The sequence below is a fragment of the Columba livia genome, chromosome 16 (genome assembly GCF_036013475.1).
Source record: "Columba livia isolate bColLiv1 breed racing homer chromosome 16, bColLiv1.pat.W.v2, whole genome shotgun sequence".
In the NCBI taxonomy this organism is placed as follows: domain Eukaryota; kingdom Metazoa; phylum Chordata; class Aves; order Columbiformes; family Columbidae; genus Columba; species Columba livia.
In genome coordinates this window covers 9576322-9595134 of record NC_088617.1, presented here as the reverse complement: position 1 = coordinate 9595134, position 18813 = coordinate 9576322, and the positions used below count along the sequence as shown (strand labels likewise).

The 18813-nt window shown below is 39.2% G+C and overlaps 1 protein-coding gene across 4 annotated transcripts; it reads left to right on the top strand.

Annotated features, from left to right (window-relative positions):
- Window positions 1–9: 9 nt before the first annotated feature.
- On the top strand, window positions 10–8555 carry FAM217B (family with sequence similarity 217 member B). 4 transcript variants are annotated; one of them, XM_065032408.1, is made up of 5 exons: window positions 10–118; window positions 1349–1548; window positions 2699–2810; window positions 2907–2992; window positions 3384–8555. In XM_065032408.1, the coding sequence occupies exons 2-5, from the start codon at window positions 1529–1531 to the stop codon at window positions 4573–4575; spliced, it is 1410 nt and encodes a 469-aa protein (XP_064888480.1). In that variant the 5' UTR covers window positions 10–118; window positions 1349–1528; the 3' UTR covers window positions 4576–8555. The 4 variants fall into 4 exon arrangements, with proteins under 4 accessions (XP_064888480.1, XP_064888476.1, XP_064888478.1 ...); XM_065032404.1 differs by having other exon boundaries at window positions 1349–1553; XM_065032406.1 differs by having other exon boundaries at window positions 99–122; window positions 1349–1553.
- Window positions 8556–18813: the final 10258 nt, after the last annotated feature.

Here is an 18813-nt window from a genome sequence, read left to right as displayed (position 1 = left end):
CCCCATGCCAATCCAACCGAGCGGCCTGTGCACACCGCCGCCGCGCGCCTGCGCACTGTCTGCCTGACGCCGGTGCCCTTCGGCCTGCCCTTAGTTGCCGGTGGCGGCTGAGGCACAGGCAGGTACCGGGCAGGGGACCGGCGGGGCTGGGAGGCGGCGGTGAGGGAGCCGGGGGTGAGGAAGCCGGGACCGGCGGGGCTGGAGCGGGCGGAAAAGCAGAAGACGCGTGGAGACGGTCCGTTAATTAACGAGCTGTTGACACGGAACGCGGTGGCAGCGACCAGCGGGGATCCCTGGTGCATCCCGGGAGGGAGCGGAGCGGGGCCCGGCGGGAGCGGGCGGAGGCGGCCATGGCGGGCTCGGAGCGATGGGACCAGCCCGCGGCCGCTGTGCCTCACTCGGGCTCTCCCCAGGCGGCGAGGTGACCCCTCAGCCCCGGCCGTGGGGCCTGGGGACAGACACCCCCCTGCCCTCCCTCCTCGGCCGGCGAGGGGAGAAGCGTTTAAAATCATGACAGCATCAAATGTAAATAGATACAGATCTATAGCTATAAATATAGAAATAGCACTGCAACAAAGCTAGAGGTGAGTGAAGGGAGATATTTTGGTGCTAGTTATCTGTCACCTTTTGCAAATCGAATCTCTGCGTCCCCGGTATGGGAATGCAGTTACTGGAAAATAAAGGAACGTTACAAATTCTGCTCAGAGTATTTTTAGTAGGAGCTTATGAGTACTGAGAGATCTGTTTTGGAAAAAAGAAAAAAAAGTTAAGTATTTGATACAAAATTTGCATATATGAATATAGGAAGAGTGCATTTTCTGACACAAAAAGGACAACTCGACATGCACAGAACGCGGGTGGTTGATCATCTGTTCTCATTAAATTAAGAGCAGAAACACCCACCACCACTTGAATGTGATACTTGGCTCCAGTCAACACATGTGACGCTGCGCAGGAGGAACAAAATGATGATGAGCACATCCCACAATGAGAAGTCGCTCTTTTAACACAGATATTTTTCCTGTACTTTACCAACAATCCTTCAGGGACGGGCTAGTAAACCCCATGGCAAGAGCCCGGTGGTTGCTGTGCCAGGGCTGGCGAAGGGGCTGTTCCTGTCCCCTCTGGTGACCAACCCTCGCTGATCGGCTCTGTCCTCAGTGCCCGGGTGGTGACAGCCCACGTGGATCCGCAATAGCGAGGCCAGTGATGCTAGTTCCCATTAAGCGAGCTCTTGGGGAGGGGACTGTTTTCCTGTACAGTTTTGCTGATTATGCTCTTATTATACTGCTTCAAAAGTAAATCATGTTGGGAAGAATCTCATGGTGTTTGTTTACTGCATCTCTAGGATGTGGTGATGTCTGCATTTGATATCTGTGTCTTACGAACCCAAAAGACTGAAGTCAACTGGAGATTATGTAAAAATAAAGGTGCAGATGTGCTTTAAAAAGAGTAATAATGGGACCAGGCATTCAAGAATATCCCTTGTTACTGCACAGAGAGACACAGAAAAAAGAAAACCAAATCAATGAAAACCACAAAGGAATGGTAAAGTAAGGAAATTATTTTCCCTCTCTCTAGTTAGAGAAATCCCTAAATACTGTGGATTAGTTAATAAGTGCATGGCCGTACTGTCCAGATTTTTACCCTTTCCTCTGAAATGATTGTGCAGTATGATTTTGCAGGTCACAGAGTGACCGAGGTGCCTGCATCAATGCTGGAGGCACGAGACCTATTTTCATTCTTTTACAGGCTCTTGAATTGGTGAAATCAGATTTTTTAAAGCAAAATCTGATTATACTGACAGAAAAACTGAACAAGATACACGGCCTGACAAATTAACTGAACTGCAGTCAAACTAGATTAGACTGGGAGGGGACTGTTTGCTTGTTCTTGTTCTAAAATAATGTTTTATAGCTTTTCTTTTTAAAACTAGTAATATTGCTTGTTTGTACAACAAACACTGTTTTATGATTCTTACAGAATACAGTGATTTAATTATTCTGTGTGGTTAGATAGAAATGTATCGGATTTAAGTGAGGAAATATGAATTTTAGGCTGTCCAGATCAATAATCCCATTCTTTTTGCTTGCATATTAGTTTTTCTCCTACTAATATTTCCACAAACCCAGTATAACATGAAATAATGAATTTTATTTGTGCCTTTGTTGTGAAATAGTTTGTTTTAGTATCAAAATAGACTGTATGCTCCCTGCTCACTTCTGCTCCTTAACTTCACAGGAACAATCCTTTAAATTTTGTTAAGAGTATGCAAATGAGAAAGGCAAGCAAGATTTGGCTTGCAGTAGCCCTCATATTTTACTTTATAATTAATTTTGTTAAATTGCAGTAGGACCACGTACCAGGTACTATTGAAATTAGTAATTAAAAATGTAGTCTCTAATATTTACTATTTGTTATCCCCAAAGTAACTTTGGGATCCTCTGAAAGAGGATCCTACATAAGGGCTAAGTTCTATTATTATTTCATCCGATTGAATAATTCACTTTTGCATTAGTAGTATTAAAAATACAAAGTGTCCATGGTGTAGTGCTGATGAACTTCAAGTCTAAGAATAGTTGTGATCAACTCTCTCACTTTTTTAAACTGAATTGCATTCTAAACTTTTATTGTATTTCTATACTGATGATTGTTGACACTGCTATTTATGTGTGCTATTCTGTTCAATTCTTGCTAGTTGTAGTAATGGAAAAGGTCATCCGAGCACCAAAGGACTAAATAGACCAATTTCTCATGTGAAATCTTCTCCTGGAAGATCAGGCAAAAATGTATCAAGTGCCACTGAAAAGGTAAATTATTATTTTGTTGTTGTTGTTGTTTACCGGAAAAGGGTACTTAATTTATGTCAGCTCTTAATAACATCACGTGCTTTCATATCTTTTCAGACTTCACGTGACACTCAAGATGGGAACCAACCAAGTATTTTTAAGAAGGGAAGAAACCAGTTGGATGACAATACTCAGTCAAAAAGGTAACTTTATGTTAAGATTTTCTGATTAATTTGTAGACATTTCAAACTGGTATATAAAATGCTTGGGATGAAATCATGGCTTCTCTGCTTTCCTTTGGCTTCACTGGTCCCAGAATTCAGCATTTATGAGGACAACAAATTTAAGTAATCAATATGGAAACTCAGTGAGTTCTCAGGCAAAATCAGAATAAAATAAAACAACAATAAAAAAGTAGTAGGCAGTGTTGTCTCTGCCAGCAAATATTTATTTCACATCATTATTAGGTTTCCTTGTCAGTTTACCGTAATTTGTGTAGATCCATGTCTCTGAAGGAGGTAGCAAGACCTTTGTAAACTGTTGTTCCAAAGATGTTAATGATTCTAACAGGATTTGATCATTCTTTTTGTTTAGGATCGCGAGTGTTTGCACATCACTGCACAGAGTACAAGGACCAAAGAGGAGTCTCCCAGAAAGAAGACAGAATGAATCCCTTATGCAGAGGATCCCTCCTAGCATAAAGGGTAGCACACAAGGTAGTTTCTGTAGGGTTAGAGATGTCCCAGTGCCACATTTTTATTGCAGTAAAAAAGAACAGTTGGAAAGGAATTATGAAGAACTTGTTGTTGAAGCTGCTCCATGCTCTTCTAACTGGCAAGAAGCATCTGTAGATGAAATGTTTCTTGATTTTCAATCGGTACAAATTATTAAAGAAGATGCTGAAGATGATAGTGCCAGTGATCTCTCTGATTCAGAAAGGATTCCCCTTCCCCCATCTCCATGCACACCGCCAGAACTCATTCTCAGAGCTGAAGAAATTGATCCAGTTTGTTTGGAGCATGTCCCTGATATGAGTTTTAAAGAATCAGAATATTACTATCCAGACTTCCTCCCACCCCCTTTCAACTCCTGGGACTTGAAGCAACTGGCCATCTTTGTTAACGTAGAGGGTAAAACTGAACTTCGACCAAAGCCAACAGGATTTCTTGAGAAATACATTGATCGCCTTTTGCAGCTGGAATGGCTGCAAATGCAGACTGTGCAGAACGAGAAAGGCAAGGCGGCCAAAGCCAGGCCACAGACTGCTCCCGGCTCCATCCACACCCTGAAGAGCCCTGGCAAAGGCAAGGCGTTGCTCAACCCTTTGCCTAAAAAGCAAGTGGTTCCCCAAGAAAGTGTTACAAAGCTGCCCAGAAGCTACTCAGGTCACAGGGGAGATTCATACTGTGAAGAAAGTCGCCAGTTATATTCTCATCCAGGTCGCTTGAAACTGTCTGAGGGAATGGGATGTGCAGTGTCTTCTCAGAGACAATCTGGTGAAGTAAGGAGTGAACTGAAAAAAAAACCAACTGCAAAGCAACAGCTTTTCAATGTGCAGCCCTCCGAGAACAGTTCCAAAATTCAAAGTGTCGGTAATATCAGACCCCTTAAGCAAACCCCAGTATTTAATGGTTCAGCTGCTCCCATCAAAAGCTTAAAAACATACGCATGTACAAATCCAAAGAAGAATGGCAATGTCAGCAATTATGTTCCTTCTAAAAAACCAACAGGGGACAGGAAAATAAAACCAAATGGCACGAAGCAAACATCACAGAAATTTAAATGAAGAAAAATTCATTAGTAAATGTTGATGCTTCTTGACTGCTAGAAAGCATTTGGCCAGTGCAGAAGGGTCATGTTTTCTTCAGAGGAAGATCCTGAGAAAATACGTTCTTGCTGCATGGTTCTAAATCACCACTGTTCATTTCAATACATTTGATCTTTAGCCAGCAAGGCCAGCAGGAAATCTTTTCCCTGAAGGCAAGTGTCTTCCACTGGTCTGTCCTCAAAAATATTTACAATTGCTCAATGAAGATAACAATAGCAGAGTATGAAAGTTTAGAGAAATATACAATGATAACATGCCCTCCTGTTTGCACCAGGTGAAATCCACTGAAGTCTGTGGTGTTTCTCATGCTTAATCGGTGTATTTGAGAAAATAGGATCCATGTTTTTGTTTGTGAACAGATGTGCTCTTTTGTGGGACAGGTCGATGGTGTTTTCTGATGGAAAAGGGCTCAACTGTTTTTATAAAGGAATGGAGCGTGCTTATCTATGCAAAGTCGAACTGTAATTCTTCACAGAAAATGAAGGTGATGAATTGGATGTTTTTTGATGAATTAGATTTTTTTGTATAAGAAGAATGGAGAAAATGTTTTGAAATATTTTAATGCAGAAAGTATTCTTTTTAAGACAAAAAATTATTAATATTGGGAAGCAGACAGCTTCAATAGTGACAGATTAAGAAAATGGAATGTGTATTTTTATACCCAGAAATCTTCACTGTGTTTACAGACAGCTTTCCTCAAAGTTCATTTTGTAAGCCTTGATAATTTTTGTAGTTTAGAGGAAATGGCCAAATTTCGAATTGCACATGGATATATATGACTAATGCAAAATAAGGGTATTAATAGAGACTGTGGTCTAATTTGCAGAACTGGGGGGGTGAATTTAAAGGCTATTTTAAGTTCAAGTAAAGATATATTTTGATATAAAAGATACCTATTTTCACCCACCTGAGATGACTATTGGTTTTCCCATGGTGCAGTCTACTTCAGTTTGTTTGGCTTCTTGTTTCAAGGTTTAGGGCAGTGATGTGGGGAAATACCCAGCAGAAAGAAACAGTACAACCCTGTCCTTGGACCCTCTCCTTTCTCCTGTGTTTGTGAGATACATAAGAATACGAAGAATGGTTCAGTGAGTGTTCGAATGTCAGTTCATCTGTTATAATTTCAAATTAATCAATCACAGCAGCTGGGGACACAATCTTGTTAAAGATGAAATTCTAGAGGATGCTTTGTACTTTCATTTTCAAATTAAATACTGAGCAGCATTAACTTCATCCTCAGCCACCACAGTGAACTGTTTATGAGAAGGGAGCTGAGGTCTGATGGACCAGATTTTACAAGTGGATCCTTCACATTGTGATAGAAAATGGAAAAGTAGCAAATCCTACAGAGTACAGTATGTATATAGCTAAATTGCACTTGTTTATCTCATCTTGGTTTTAAGATGCTTAGCTGTTTCTGCTCTTTCATTGTGCCTATCAGATCTACAGCTTTGTAAGATTTCAAAGCATGGATTTATCTATAGTTTAAAATGTGAGGATATTAATAAATGTAGTAATAAACTAGAGTATTTTACAGTACATTGCTCAGGAATAGTCTAAGAAATATTTTTAGTGTTTTTTTTCCTAGTCTGCTGGAGACCAAATGTGAAATTTTAAATTGACAAAAGAAACACATGTAATACAGAGTATTATATTTCCATATTCAGTATTTGTGAAGGTACAATTAAAATGGATTGTAGTCGCATGTACATTCAGCTCTATGCAATTAAAGTGAAACTTAATCTGACCTGCTCAAAGATCAAATAAATGGGCTGAGTCAGAAGTGTGGTGAAACTTAAAGGAGGGCGTTCAACACCAGCAACCGCAGAGGACCAGCACATTCCATTCTTGCTATTTCATCCTTTTGTTTTGTTCCAGACCCGCTGGGTATTTCGGCTTTTTTTACATGAAAAGGTTCTTGCATCTAGTGCTACAATTTGAAGCTCTGGCCAAACTCTGCAAACCTTCATTAGTCAAGTTTTCCTGATTCATGTTAAGAGTAGCACAAGTTAGTAGGACTGCTCTTGCCAATAAGCGCTACTTTAGTGCACGACTTGAGTACTCCGGTTTAGGGCATTGTTAGAAGTACCAAACGCGAGGTGAGCAGCCTCGAGTCAATAATCTGAATAGCATTTTTTTTAAACATATTCTGTTAGATGCAGTAATTAATTTAGCATGTTATTATAGCACTGAATATTAGTGTATGCTAAATTTTTCTCTGAAATGTTACTCTATATTGATGCTTTCCTAGGTTGTAAGGAGGGCGTGTAGACACAGGCACATTTTGCATGATCACTTCTTAAAGAATAAATAAATAGTGTTTCAGTCAGCTTTGATTGGCACTGAATAAAGGTTTTTGTCACAGGCCTAGGAAAGGCTTGACTGAAGGTAGCGCTTGTGATCTGACGGACATCAGTCTGTTGATGGAGACTGAAAAGTTAAGCAGGCAGAGATGGTGATGCCACTTGAAGTGAGTCTGAGTACGTGTTCATCATTAAGCTTTGGCTGTGATCTGGCCAAGTAAGTTTGTCTCACATGATAATCACACAACTCTCAGTTTTGTTCATTGATTTGTTATTTTTTACACAGTCTTCTTTGTTCACGTACAGAAATAGATTATATAGATTATATAATTTTGCCTCAAAAAGCAGCTCTTAGCATGAGCAGACCTGCAAGGGTTGGAGTTGATCCTGCAGCATTTTTGCTTCCATTTTAACTTGACTGTGTTTGGGCCTATAGATAAAAAGAGCTCCTTTTATGAAGAGGACTATGGTTTATGTTTCCTTCATTTTGTATTTATATTGTCTTTAGAAGCACTTCTGAGTATAGCAGAAAAAGTTTATTCCATCAAATACATTCAGTTTGAAATTAAAATCCTTCCAGAGCACAGTGTTTGTGTGACTATGTATATTTTTCCCGCCATGTTTAGCAATATGATCCTACGTGTGTCTAAGCCGAGCACCGAGGATGCTTCTTGAAGAACAAGTTTACTGTGATGTGAGATATTGAAACAGAGTGATTTATTTTTTTCTGGATAATTTGAAAATGTCGTGTTCTGCAGTCCTACCTACAGAACGAATACACTCAGGTTGCATTTTAAATAAATAGCGAGATTCTACTTCAGTTACACTAGTATAAGCTTTAAACAACTGTGTTGTTTTCAGTGAAATTACCCTGTTATAAGGATGTTAAGAAACAGAATTGTATTCCAACAGGTATAAACTGTTTGCCTTGGTAATGCTAAACTGTATTTTTAATGCATAACGTGAATTTTTTAAAAAATATTGTTTTTCCCTTGACATGTTTCTTTTTTTCTCTACATTACTTTTATCTCTGCAGTGAAATACTGTGGTCAGATAAAGTTTTACCTCCCCCGCAGCCCCTCACACCTTGTGGTACCTTTCAGTTACATACAGCAGGTCAGAAGTTAGGATGGTTATACTTATTTTCTTATTTCATTGGACCCAACTGTCTCGTTTGACTCCACAATGCTCCATTATGCCATAATCCCAGTATTGCTTGCGTCCTTTCTGTGTTTCATTTGTCGTTTGAGGTAACTTTTATCTTGTATTTGCTATTTAAAGGATCTTGTTAGAAATATGAGAGTATTTTGACAGATATTACAGCTGAAATTTCTACAGTATGAAATTACCTGTAATGCACTGGTTTTTGCCTTATTTTAAAGGTATCGAGCCTTTGTTGCTCCCGTTGGCATTAGTGGGTTTTCTTCTGAAAAACAATTAAAGAGACCACTCTACCTGTAAAGACTGGAACTCTGTTAACTGAGAATTTGCAGCTGAGCTTTTGATGTTGGTAACCATGTGTTCTATTTATTTGAACTTTTTTGGTGGATATTTTTGCTAGTAATTTCATTGGAAAGTGATCTTGTAAATCAAAGTTACTGTATATTTATGATAATAAAAGTGAGATATTACCTATTTTGTTATTTGTAGTTTTTTCATCATCCACAAGATGGCACCTCTGGATTTTTCTTGTAGAGAACTTGTTTATGCAGTGCAGAATATCTCGGCTCTCTGGCTGCTGCTGGCCAAGCTCTGGGTACTTAAAGCTTTATGGTTATTTCTACTCCAAATGGCAGTCACTTCTGCAATGGCTGTGTTACTTCATCATATTCATACTAATCAATGAGTTTCATATTCTCTTTTATAATCTCCAGGACACTTAAAACATGATCCAAAGAACAGCACAGACATGTGGGTAGATGCTTGCAGAAAACCACATTGCCATGTTGCTACTATATGTGGATAAGTATGTGTAACTTAATTTCACACGCAGCATGTTCATATGTTCTGCTGAAACTAATCAAGAGGAAAATCTGCATTTGAAAGCATCACAGTACGTTTGCACTATGAGTAACTTGCCTTTTGTTCTTCCTGCCTGCACTGTTTACATGTCCACGGCTGAGAATGTGACATGTCTGGAAGGTCCATCCTTCTCTGAATAGATGATGGAGTGATTTTCGCATATTCTGTGCACACTTACACAAATAGAAGATCTGGTATTTATGATCCTCAATTTAACATGCAAAGGAAAACAAAAAAACAACAACAAAAAACTGAAACCAGAGATCTATTAGGCTAGAAATTCCAGTCAAAGTTCCATATGGAAAAAAGCCAGTTTTGAGCAGAGAAGGTGATTACCAGCTAGGCAAGTGATACAGCCCTTTCTCCAATAAGTGGTCTCTTTAAATCCAAGATTAACTTCAGTACAGCGCCATGTGAATCTGACTCGATGATCAGATCTTTTATTTCCATATGACATTGAAACATCTAAGAGAATGTGCACTTCTCTTCGCATGACTGTGGCTGCATAATGACTTGAGAGGTCTGCGCCACCCCTGCCTTTTAGCATTAAACAGGCACTTATTTAGTGCCTGCGTGCTTATGCTGGCATCTGGTGGCTGTTACTATTATTACACAATTGTAAATAATACTGTAAATGCTAAGAAATTGTTGACAGAGGACGAGGTATGGTGTTTCTTTTCATTCACGTAACTATCTTCTCTAAATTAGTTGAAGGAATCCATGGGTTTCCTCAAGCACGATTGATAAACCGGGTGAAATGATAAAACAGGGATTGTATCAAATTTCCCTAAACAGAAACCACAGATGTGTTACTTTCAAATTTTGTGGTTTGTACATATCTGGATGTGTGCAATTGGCCTATGCTCAGCTATAGCACGATGGCTATTGGTGTTAAAATACACAAACGAGGAAAGAATAGCTCAGAAGATAGTATTCTGCCATCGAGTAAGTTATACAGGCAATAAAATGTGGAATTAGTCACAAATCTTATTTCTGTTTTATTACAATTCTGTGCTAAAAGAAAAACGCTTTGCCTAAGGCAAGCACTAAGTCCAGTATCTAAGGCACTGTTCTCCTGTTTCAAAGTTTACTTAAGCTATAAATTTTGATTTTGCTCTGATGTTATTAACTAATAATTCAAGGCTGGAAACCTCAGTCAATTGTGATAAAAGAATTTGGCTGAGTGGCAGGCAGATAAGTTTTCCTGAATACCATCAGCAGGATCTATTTGCACAATAAATCACTACTCTGATAATCTGTCCCTAATTTATAATTCCAGATGGAACATTTCCAACCAGGTCAGTGATTTAGCAGCACTGCTAATAACCAAGATGACTTTTTTATTGCAAACTATAACCATAATGGTCAGATTAGAATTATGCCGTGTTTTGCCATATTTTCTGAAAAATATACAAGAATAACAATGAAAGTATTCTGTGTGTTTATTGTTTGTGTAAGCTTGTGTTGGGTCTACAACACATCATGCTGACAATCACCAAAACACTACACAGAAATAGCCATTGCTGAGGGGACAACGGCAGGGCTGGTGTCAGGAGTGCTGTCTGTGCAAACACAAGCATGGATGATCGATGGCCTCAGCTTCTGCTTTGCTTGTACATGATGGCAGAAGGAGCGTGTGAAGCCTCTGGTTTGTTCAGGGTCTGCTTTAAACTAATTACCTTTATAGATGATTCTGGGGGTACCCCATGGGGACATTGCGGGGGTCTCGGGGTGACACCGGTAAATGCTGGTGATGGGCTATAGTGTTTCAATTACCTGTTCACAGTGAGAGGTCTAATCAGGATGCCTGTGAATCCCCATTACTTCTGGCCCCTGCTGTGCCCAAGTCAGTGGGAGTCCCAGCAGCACAAATGTTTATCTCCGCACAAGCTTCATCTCTGTCTTTGTTTTGCCTCGTTTATAAAAATCTTACGTAAAAGTAAATGACACACAATCAGTAAAGGGGAAATTAATCACAGTGGAACCAAACTTCTGACACTGAGTTTTAAAGGATACAAGAGAGACTGATCACAGGATGGTCCTACAGAGAGTGGATGGCAGCATGTTAGCAATAAAATCTTTTGGTCTCAGGCAGAAAGCTTTTTCCCTGTCTGCTCTTCCCTCTGCTCTGTTGAGCAATGGCAGATCCCCTGGGATCTTCAGGCTGCCACAGAAGGAGGATAAGTTTTAATCAGATCTTTCTGTGCCAGTTTGGGGCCCATTTTCTCTCTTCTGAAGAATCCATTTATCCTGATTAAGGTGTTACAAGAAGTCATTTAAAGGACAAATAAATGACAAGAGATTTTATAAGTCAAGGGCAAAGCATTTGCTGAGTTTGCTATAGTTAGTTCTTTCTATTAATGCTCTAGGTGTTGTATTCCACAGTCCTAATAATTAAACACTTAGATACAAAGTGTTAGATTAGTGTTTTAAAAAATCCCATAGGCCAAGCTGGGGACTTCTCTCGAATTTTCTGAGAACAAGTAGGGAACAGACATTGTAGCCCTTGTGGCAATGGCAAAGTTTCTCAACTCAGTTCAAAAGCCACCATCATCTTCAAAGAAACTGAAAATGGGCTTTTTCTTTCTTAACACATGCTGGTACTGAAGACTGTGAATAATGAGAGAATCAGGCCGTTTCAATGTGGCTTTCCATCATAGCCTGTAATTGCACTTGGATGGGAAGGCTGGTGATTGGGGAAAAGCGAGGGAAGAGACACCAAGCCAGCGCTTCCCTGGGCCGGCACTTCTCTGTGCCATCCCTGCTCTTCGCGCTCTTCAAAAGTGATGAGAAGCTTTCAAAATGGAGACCTCTACCCTCCTGTGCTAACCCTGTTAGTGAAACACAGCACATTGACCCGGATCTGAGCAGGACACTTTCTTGATGTCTACAATAACATAATTCACTGTGTCTACTGTAATTAATCAATTCAATCCTGAATGCACAGTTCTTATGCACTGATATATTTCTCAAGAAACAGAAGGCACTTAAAAAACCCGAATATTTAATATTTCAGATGCCCACTTTGTTTCGCTTACCACTTGTGGTAGGAGTCTACTATTTCCACTTGTGCTGTAAGGTGTGAACTGAAACTCAAACTCGCAAAACATTTTTCACTCAGAAGGATAAATCTCCACAGTTCTTTTGCTCTGCCTGTGCCACCTCTCTACTGCTTTGGAAGCTGCAGTCAAACCCAGTTTGCAAGATAACCATTATATACTATGGAAAATGAAACATAATGAGGCTACAGAAGACAGTAGAGGCCCTTCAGCCTTTTTCCCTGTCTTCTAAGACAGATGTAATTACCCAATGTGAGATTTGGCAAGAGTGATTAAATGAATAAACAGAATAGCAAAGCTAAAATTTCCAGAAGCTCCTACAAAATCATCTACTCTTTGCAGGTTCTTCTACCACTTGCTCCAGAATGGTAATCGAGTGTCACCCAGCACACATATTATGCAACATGATTAACATCTGTTCCTTCTTTGTGATTATCCCCAAGAGATAAAAAGCCAGTCTTTGAGAAAATTGGGCTCTCATTAGTAAAATATCAGCATAAAAAGTAGTTTTTTGTAAAACCTAACTTCACTATCATTATTGTTGGGACCACGCTTACAAAGACCTGTTTTGTACAATCTTCTGGCTATTCATAATAGCTGAATATGATACGTTATTAATAATTCAGTAATTTTTGGCTTGCTCTAAATTCTGTAAAATAAGAAAGAAAATTACTTCAGGGATTCAATTAGCAAATTATTTCAAGGCAATGATAATTATTAATGCTTCTTGATGGAGGCTTTTCCTGTGATAAAAGACAGTTCTGTAAGTATCCAGAAGATGGCATAAGTAGGCTAGTTATCAACCCTCCAGTACCGAGAAGGAAAACTGTGGAAGGCTTCCTAATACCCTATTTCGAAACAAATCTGATTATAAAAATGCCTTTTTATATGGTCAGTGGGGAGGTTTTTTATTCTTAAGACATAGCCCTTTCCTCATCAGCATCATGCAAGGAAAGTACCACTTAATAACTGTACAACAGTATGGAGAAAAAGGAATGTGAGGAGGCTAATGTGAAAATCTTCAGCAGAAACACATGATTTTTTTTTTTCATTAGACTATGTCCATTATATAGAAATCTTTCTGTTTGCCTGCTGTTTCTTTCAATGAAGAGACAGCAATAATGACTGACAAGAAAGATATCTGTGTATTTTTGTATCTGTAGTGTACTCTGTCTAGTTCATTTTATTCTCTTTGCTTTTCCAAAGGGTTTGATTCAAATAATTTCTAAAAGTATAGGGCATATGGGAGAATCCATTTCCACCAGCAAATTAACACTTCCAAGTACAAAAAGGAGACTTATGCTTGAAACTGGCCTTCAAAATGTCACTTTCCACATGAGCAATTTACATATTCCAATATACATTTTCATCATTCAAACTTATCAATCCCATAAACAGAAAATATGTTCTGCACATGGTGGTGAATGATCTTCAAAGAAGAAACAAAAATTTGGGGAGATCACTTTCCCTCTCTTCATTCAGTGACAATAAAATTGCATTTGGGATGAGTATGAAATTTGCTAACTGGAAATCTGTTTGTCACATTAGCATTATTGACCAGAAGTGAAACCATGGAGAAATGCAATTAAACAAGCAACACTTCTTGGACCTTGGGGCAAATCCTGATAACACAGCTGCTGAAACTGATCTTCATAGACTCTGCATTCATATCTTTTTTTCTAGGCATTTGCAAAGTGCCACAGAATGTCATAGTTGAATCCTCCCCTTATCGAAGGCCAAGAGCTGAGTTAGTGCAGTTGTTGCAAATCAGCTCTGAGATGCAATAGTTGGGTTATGTAAGGAGATTTGTAAACAGCTGGCAAGGCAAGTGTCACATTGCTAAGTTCTGAATGAATTCCCAGGAACTGATAAAGGTAAAATGTCTAGGACTAGAAGACATGAATATACTAATATAAAAGAGAAGAAAAAATATTAAACTCACGTATTTCTTTCAGAAGGGTAGACTATCACTTCACCATCCTTCCTGATCTCCATCAAACATCAATGAATCTCAGCCTACATATTGTATGGGTAGGCATCATCTTTTATTCCTTGGCAGAGCCTGAAACAAGAGATTTTAGTCCCTAATTAGGCCTGCAAGATGCTTCTGCAATGTAAGTCACAACAATCAGACACAGAACTATTATTTGTGCTTTTGAAATTTTTTTCCAACACATTTTGTAGGATATCTGTGAAAGGGTATTTTTCTTTTTGCAATTTTTGCCTCCTGCCCCAAATAGCTTCCACATAACCAGAGACAGGAATCTCACATTTAAGAAAAGCCATGTTTTTGTTTTCAAACATTTAGTTTAAGAAACATCAGCTATGGCCAGGACTATCATAAAACCACAAAAACTCAGCCCAGTTCAGCTTGTCATATTGCCAAGAATTCTGCTTAGACTAATGCAAACACCATCAACCTATTTCGCTGAATTGTATTTAGAAGAGATATGGAAAAAATAGGAGGTGATTGTGGAAGCTGTGGCAACAAATCTTCCAAGGAATACGCTACAGATTCTTCTATGAAAAAAGGAATAACAAATGCATTACAAGGCACTAGCACTCACAGTGGCAAAAAGGCAACATAAAGAAATGGCTTTTAGTGCAGAAACTGGAGTGTGTTCTGGATCCTGAAAAACTGCTGACACAGGCTGTAACTGATGGAAAACCAACAGAACCTGTCATCTCTGTGTTATATTACCGACAGTATAAAAGGTATTTTCATTTAGAAATACATTTGAAAGCAGCAGTGACATGTGAGTTCCTATTTCTACCTATGGTAGAAAGAATTTCTCACTTCAGTGCCTGATCTTTCTTTCCATTATGCTGGGGCAAATCCAGAATGATACTAGTAAAACCAGTGTGGTCAACTGAAGCAAATGGAGAAGACGGGGCCCCGTGCATGTCTTGGTCAGAGCGTCCATGACTGTGACCAGGACACTCTGCTTACACATGCCAGCATTACACAGAGGAACCTTCTGCCTATTTGAAGAGAGGGAATTCTGGAGCATATATTCAAAAGGAGATACACTTGTGGAAATTGGAAATACAAGCTGACCTTTCCCAATGATGTTAGAAGCCAAGAAAGGTTGGACTGTGGAATCTGGGCAACTTCTTATTCTGACATTCCTAGAAATTGCAGTATAAAATGGGATCTCTTCAAATCCAAACTGAATGAACAAGAATGAAGGATTCTGGAGTGACTCAACACTGAAGCTAAAAAGGCTTAATATGGCAAAGCACTGTGCTAGAGAGTAACGCAAACCTGGACATAATTATGCTAGAGAGGTGCTGTGTCTGGAGCAACTGCATACATGGAAGAGCACTCAAACTGCAAAATCCCTCTCCAGACACAAGAAAATCAGGACCTCCGGTGGAGGAGACAGTTCGTGTTTGCATTTTGTTCCAGCAGAACAGTAAAAAGCAACTGGAGTTTTCTTGCTTGAAGATCTAGGTGGCTTACTCCAAAACAGAGCCAGGGAGCAAGCTATTGCTATGGATAGACAATGGCAAGTTTTGGCTCAAGTTTGACCTGAAAACCTAAGCTAATACTGCTGTATTAACCTAGTCACGATATTCTAAATAACGTACCCTCAGCATGAGAGGAAAATCAGGAAGCCAGGTGTCCCAACAGGCTGATCTGCAACTCTGAAAATCATGCTTCATGAGATTCCTCTGTGACCTTGGGTCAGTTGGTTGCTGTCAGATTTTAACGAATTATGCAGCATCTGCCTCCACTGGAATTAGTGGAAAATAGATGTCATAAATCTGTCTACTCCGTCTCTCCAGCTGTGAAATGGGAACGGTCCTTCCTGTCTCAAATAAATACTTCCAAAGATTATGAAGTATTTTAACAGGACAGCAATAGGAGGCACATAAGTATCCTAAACAGAAATATGAAGTTTTCCTAAACTGATGCTTTGCTGATGTGCTGAATAAATATTGTCTTTAGTTTTTTTGCAATATTCAGGTTTATGAGCCAAATGAAAGCAAAGCATGGATGATATTTTTAATGTGCTGAATAAATATTCATCAGGATATGCATTTTTTAAGCTAAAGATCCAATATTATTTATAGTCTGTGCTTTCATGTAGAGAAGCTAGTTATATCAGAAATGAGGAGGAAAACTGACACCCTGCTATGAAATTGCTGGATATTTACTAGCAAGACCACGATGAAGGTGAAACAATCACGTGCTTGACTTGAATGGAAAGTGTGGGAGTACAACACCTCTGAGAAACTGAGATTTATTTCACTGTCTTGTTGAACTTCAATGGTTAACTTTGGGCATTCACATAGTTGATGTAAGATACTTGGCAAACATCACAGAGTGAGACATTGACAGAAACCAGCAAAAAACTCAAACACATCTACTGATTTAAAATCCCAACATATTTCAATGTAGGTGGCTTTAACATGGTAGAGAAGCATAATTATTGGGAATTTTGTCTAATGTTTGAAGTGTAGACTACTTTCTTTGCACTTTTTGGATTACTGAGAGAAGGGAAGGTATCTTTGAACAGGAGTTTAAGTGTTTCCTCTGTTTCACTAGATGCAGGCAATCCCTACAATCAACAAATGGCGATTTGCAACAAAAGGACCAGCAGAGTTTCCAGTTTTCCTCTTCAGCTGTCATTTGGTTCATGGAAAATTTTTAGAACCATATGCTGGGAATTAGTTATCTAGTCCCTTACTTAGAGTGCAATACTTAGAAAGCCCTCAGAAAATGTACTTCCAGCTTTTTATTTCAGTTTATCAGGAAGCCTTATGCAAAGCCAATAGCAACAGTGTCTCTCATTTCCCCATGACTACTTGGAGACTGCTCTCAGAGTTGATACTGTTGTATACATCCCATCATCATGTGCCTCTAAAAATGAAAAATGGGTCAAGAAATTGCAAGGTGAATGACTTAATACATAAACCATTATCATATTCAAGTGCTGTACAACTGAATATCTCCCATTTAATTATGAGGCAGTAGAGTCAGTACAGTGTGGTGACATTAATCATTACAATACTGAAATTTTGTTACCATGGTGTGATTTTTTAAGAGGAAACTCTTTTAAGATGTAAATTAACTTTGTCTTAGAATTTCCCTCCTCATACCCTCAGTCAAGCAGTAATGACTGTTTATAGGCATTGTGTCAGGCTACGCTGAGCTGCAAGAGCAACTTGGAGACCTTACTAAGTGTTCCCATAATAGGAACCACCATCCTGATTTTGGTCCTATTGCAAAGCCATTTGGTTTCCTCTCTGTCTCTTTGCACTTTTTAGCAGATAGTAGAGTAGTTAAGGAATGTTACGTAGTGACAGCTATATTGAATATCCTTTATCTCACATGAAAAATCGTAAAGCAGGCATTTGTCCCTGCCTTTGGCCAGCCCAACTATCTGGACAGCAGAATGTGTCTCTAAACCCTATTTGCTCCTTCCTCTAAACCTTACGCTGAGTGTAGCTCAGCTGCAGAGGGAGAGTCTCTTTTGTGCACATGCAGATATTTATTACAATTTGCTCCTGCAAAATTGAACTATAGAGACCACAAGACAAACTGAAGCTTTACTCAACACTCCAGATCCATCTCCATCGCTTGGTTTTATGTCCTAATGTGTCTTTTATACTCTCAGAGCCAGACAGCAGCAGTGAGATGATGGACTGGGGTGTTTTGTGGAATCAGACTAATTCCTGGGGAAAGGGAGCTGGGAATAAAGTCTGTGAGGCCTTGGGTCAGGCCCAGGTTAGAGACACTGAGGAAGCATTTCTGGGCTGAACAGATATGAGCAGGGGGCAGACAAGAGGGTCTTCTGGATGGAGAAGCTGGAGCAGGCATTAACATCTTTTAGGCAGCAACTTGTGATTGTAAATCTATAGTAAAGACAGGTCTTCTTCACACACAAAGCTGAATTTTCCGCTGAGGTAAACTGTGTCAATTATCCTGAATTCGACCACAAAATAGTCCCTGGAAGGCAGACTAGATTATTGTTATAGCTACAAAACAAATATTCGGTTGTTGTAAAGGGTAACCATTTTGTGCTTTCTGAACTGAAAGACTATTGTCAATAAGTTACGGTTAGAATTCATAATAGAGCCTGAGGGACTCAGACACTCAAATACCATTGAACTTCATAAGCAGCTGAGTGCTTACATCCTTTAGGCTCCTCTTGTAAATCCTTCCCTTAAATTACAAATCCGGCCTATAAACACAAAAATCTATTCGATTGAAAGAAAGGTTTGCAATAAAGTATGGATCCATCCTAAATCCTTTGTTCATGAGATGCTGATCAATATGTACTAAATATACATAGCTCTACTGTATTAGCTCATCACTTGTAAAATCTTTTAACCTTGAAGTGTTTTTACTTCTTAATTTCAGTTCTTTCATTTTTTATTGCCAAATATCGGAATCAAAGCTCTCTGAAATAAGAAAAATAGTATTGTTAATTCTGTGGTCATTGGCTCAGAATCTAAGCAACGTAGGTAAACCTGTATCTTTTTGCTTACAGGCAAATCCCTGTTGTAGAACAGCTGCGAAGTTTCCTGTGTAGTCATTTCAAGCATATTTTCAGCTTCTAATCTCCCGCTGGAGTGAAATTCAAAGGACAATGGACTGAACAGAATTCCTTTCTTAAATTTGTTTTCATTTTAGTCAAACTTCAGCTTTTTTAGCTTTTCATTAGAATCAATTTGCCCTGCCCCATCTGTCAGAGAAGTCACAGCTATCTCCTTTTGGCAAGGAGATGCCGTTTTGCTGTGAAAAATGAACTGCAGACAAACCACCGTGCATTTGCATAACCTCTTTGGTAACAGTTTGTCAA

Coding starts and splice junctions, on each gene's coding strand:
- FAM217B (XM_065032404.1), top strand. CDS start 1,459: ATGGGACCAGGCATTCAAGAATATCCCTTGTTACTGCACAGAGAGACA. Junction 1,554..2,698: donor AACCACAAAGGAATGGTAAA/GTAAGGAAATTA, acceptor AATTCTTGCTAG/TTGTAGTAATGGAAAAGGTC. Junction 2,811..2,906: donor TATCAAGTGCCACTGAAAAG/GTAAATTATTAT, acceptor ATATCTTTTCAG/ACTTCACGTGACACTCAAGA.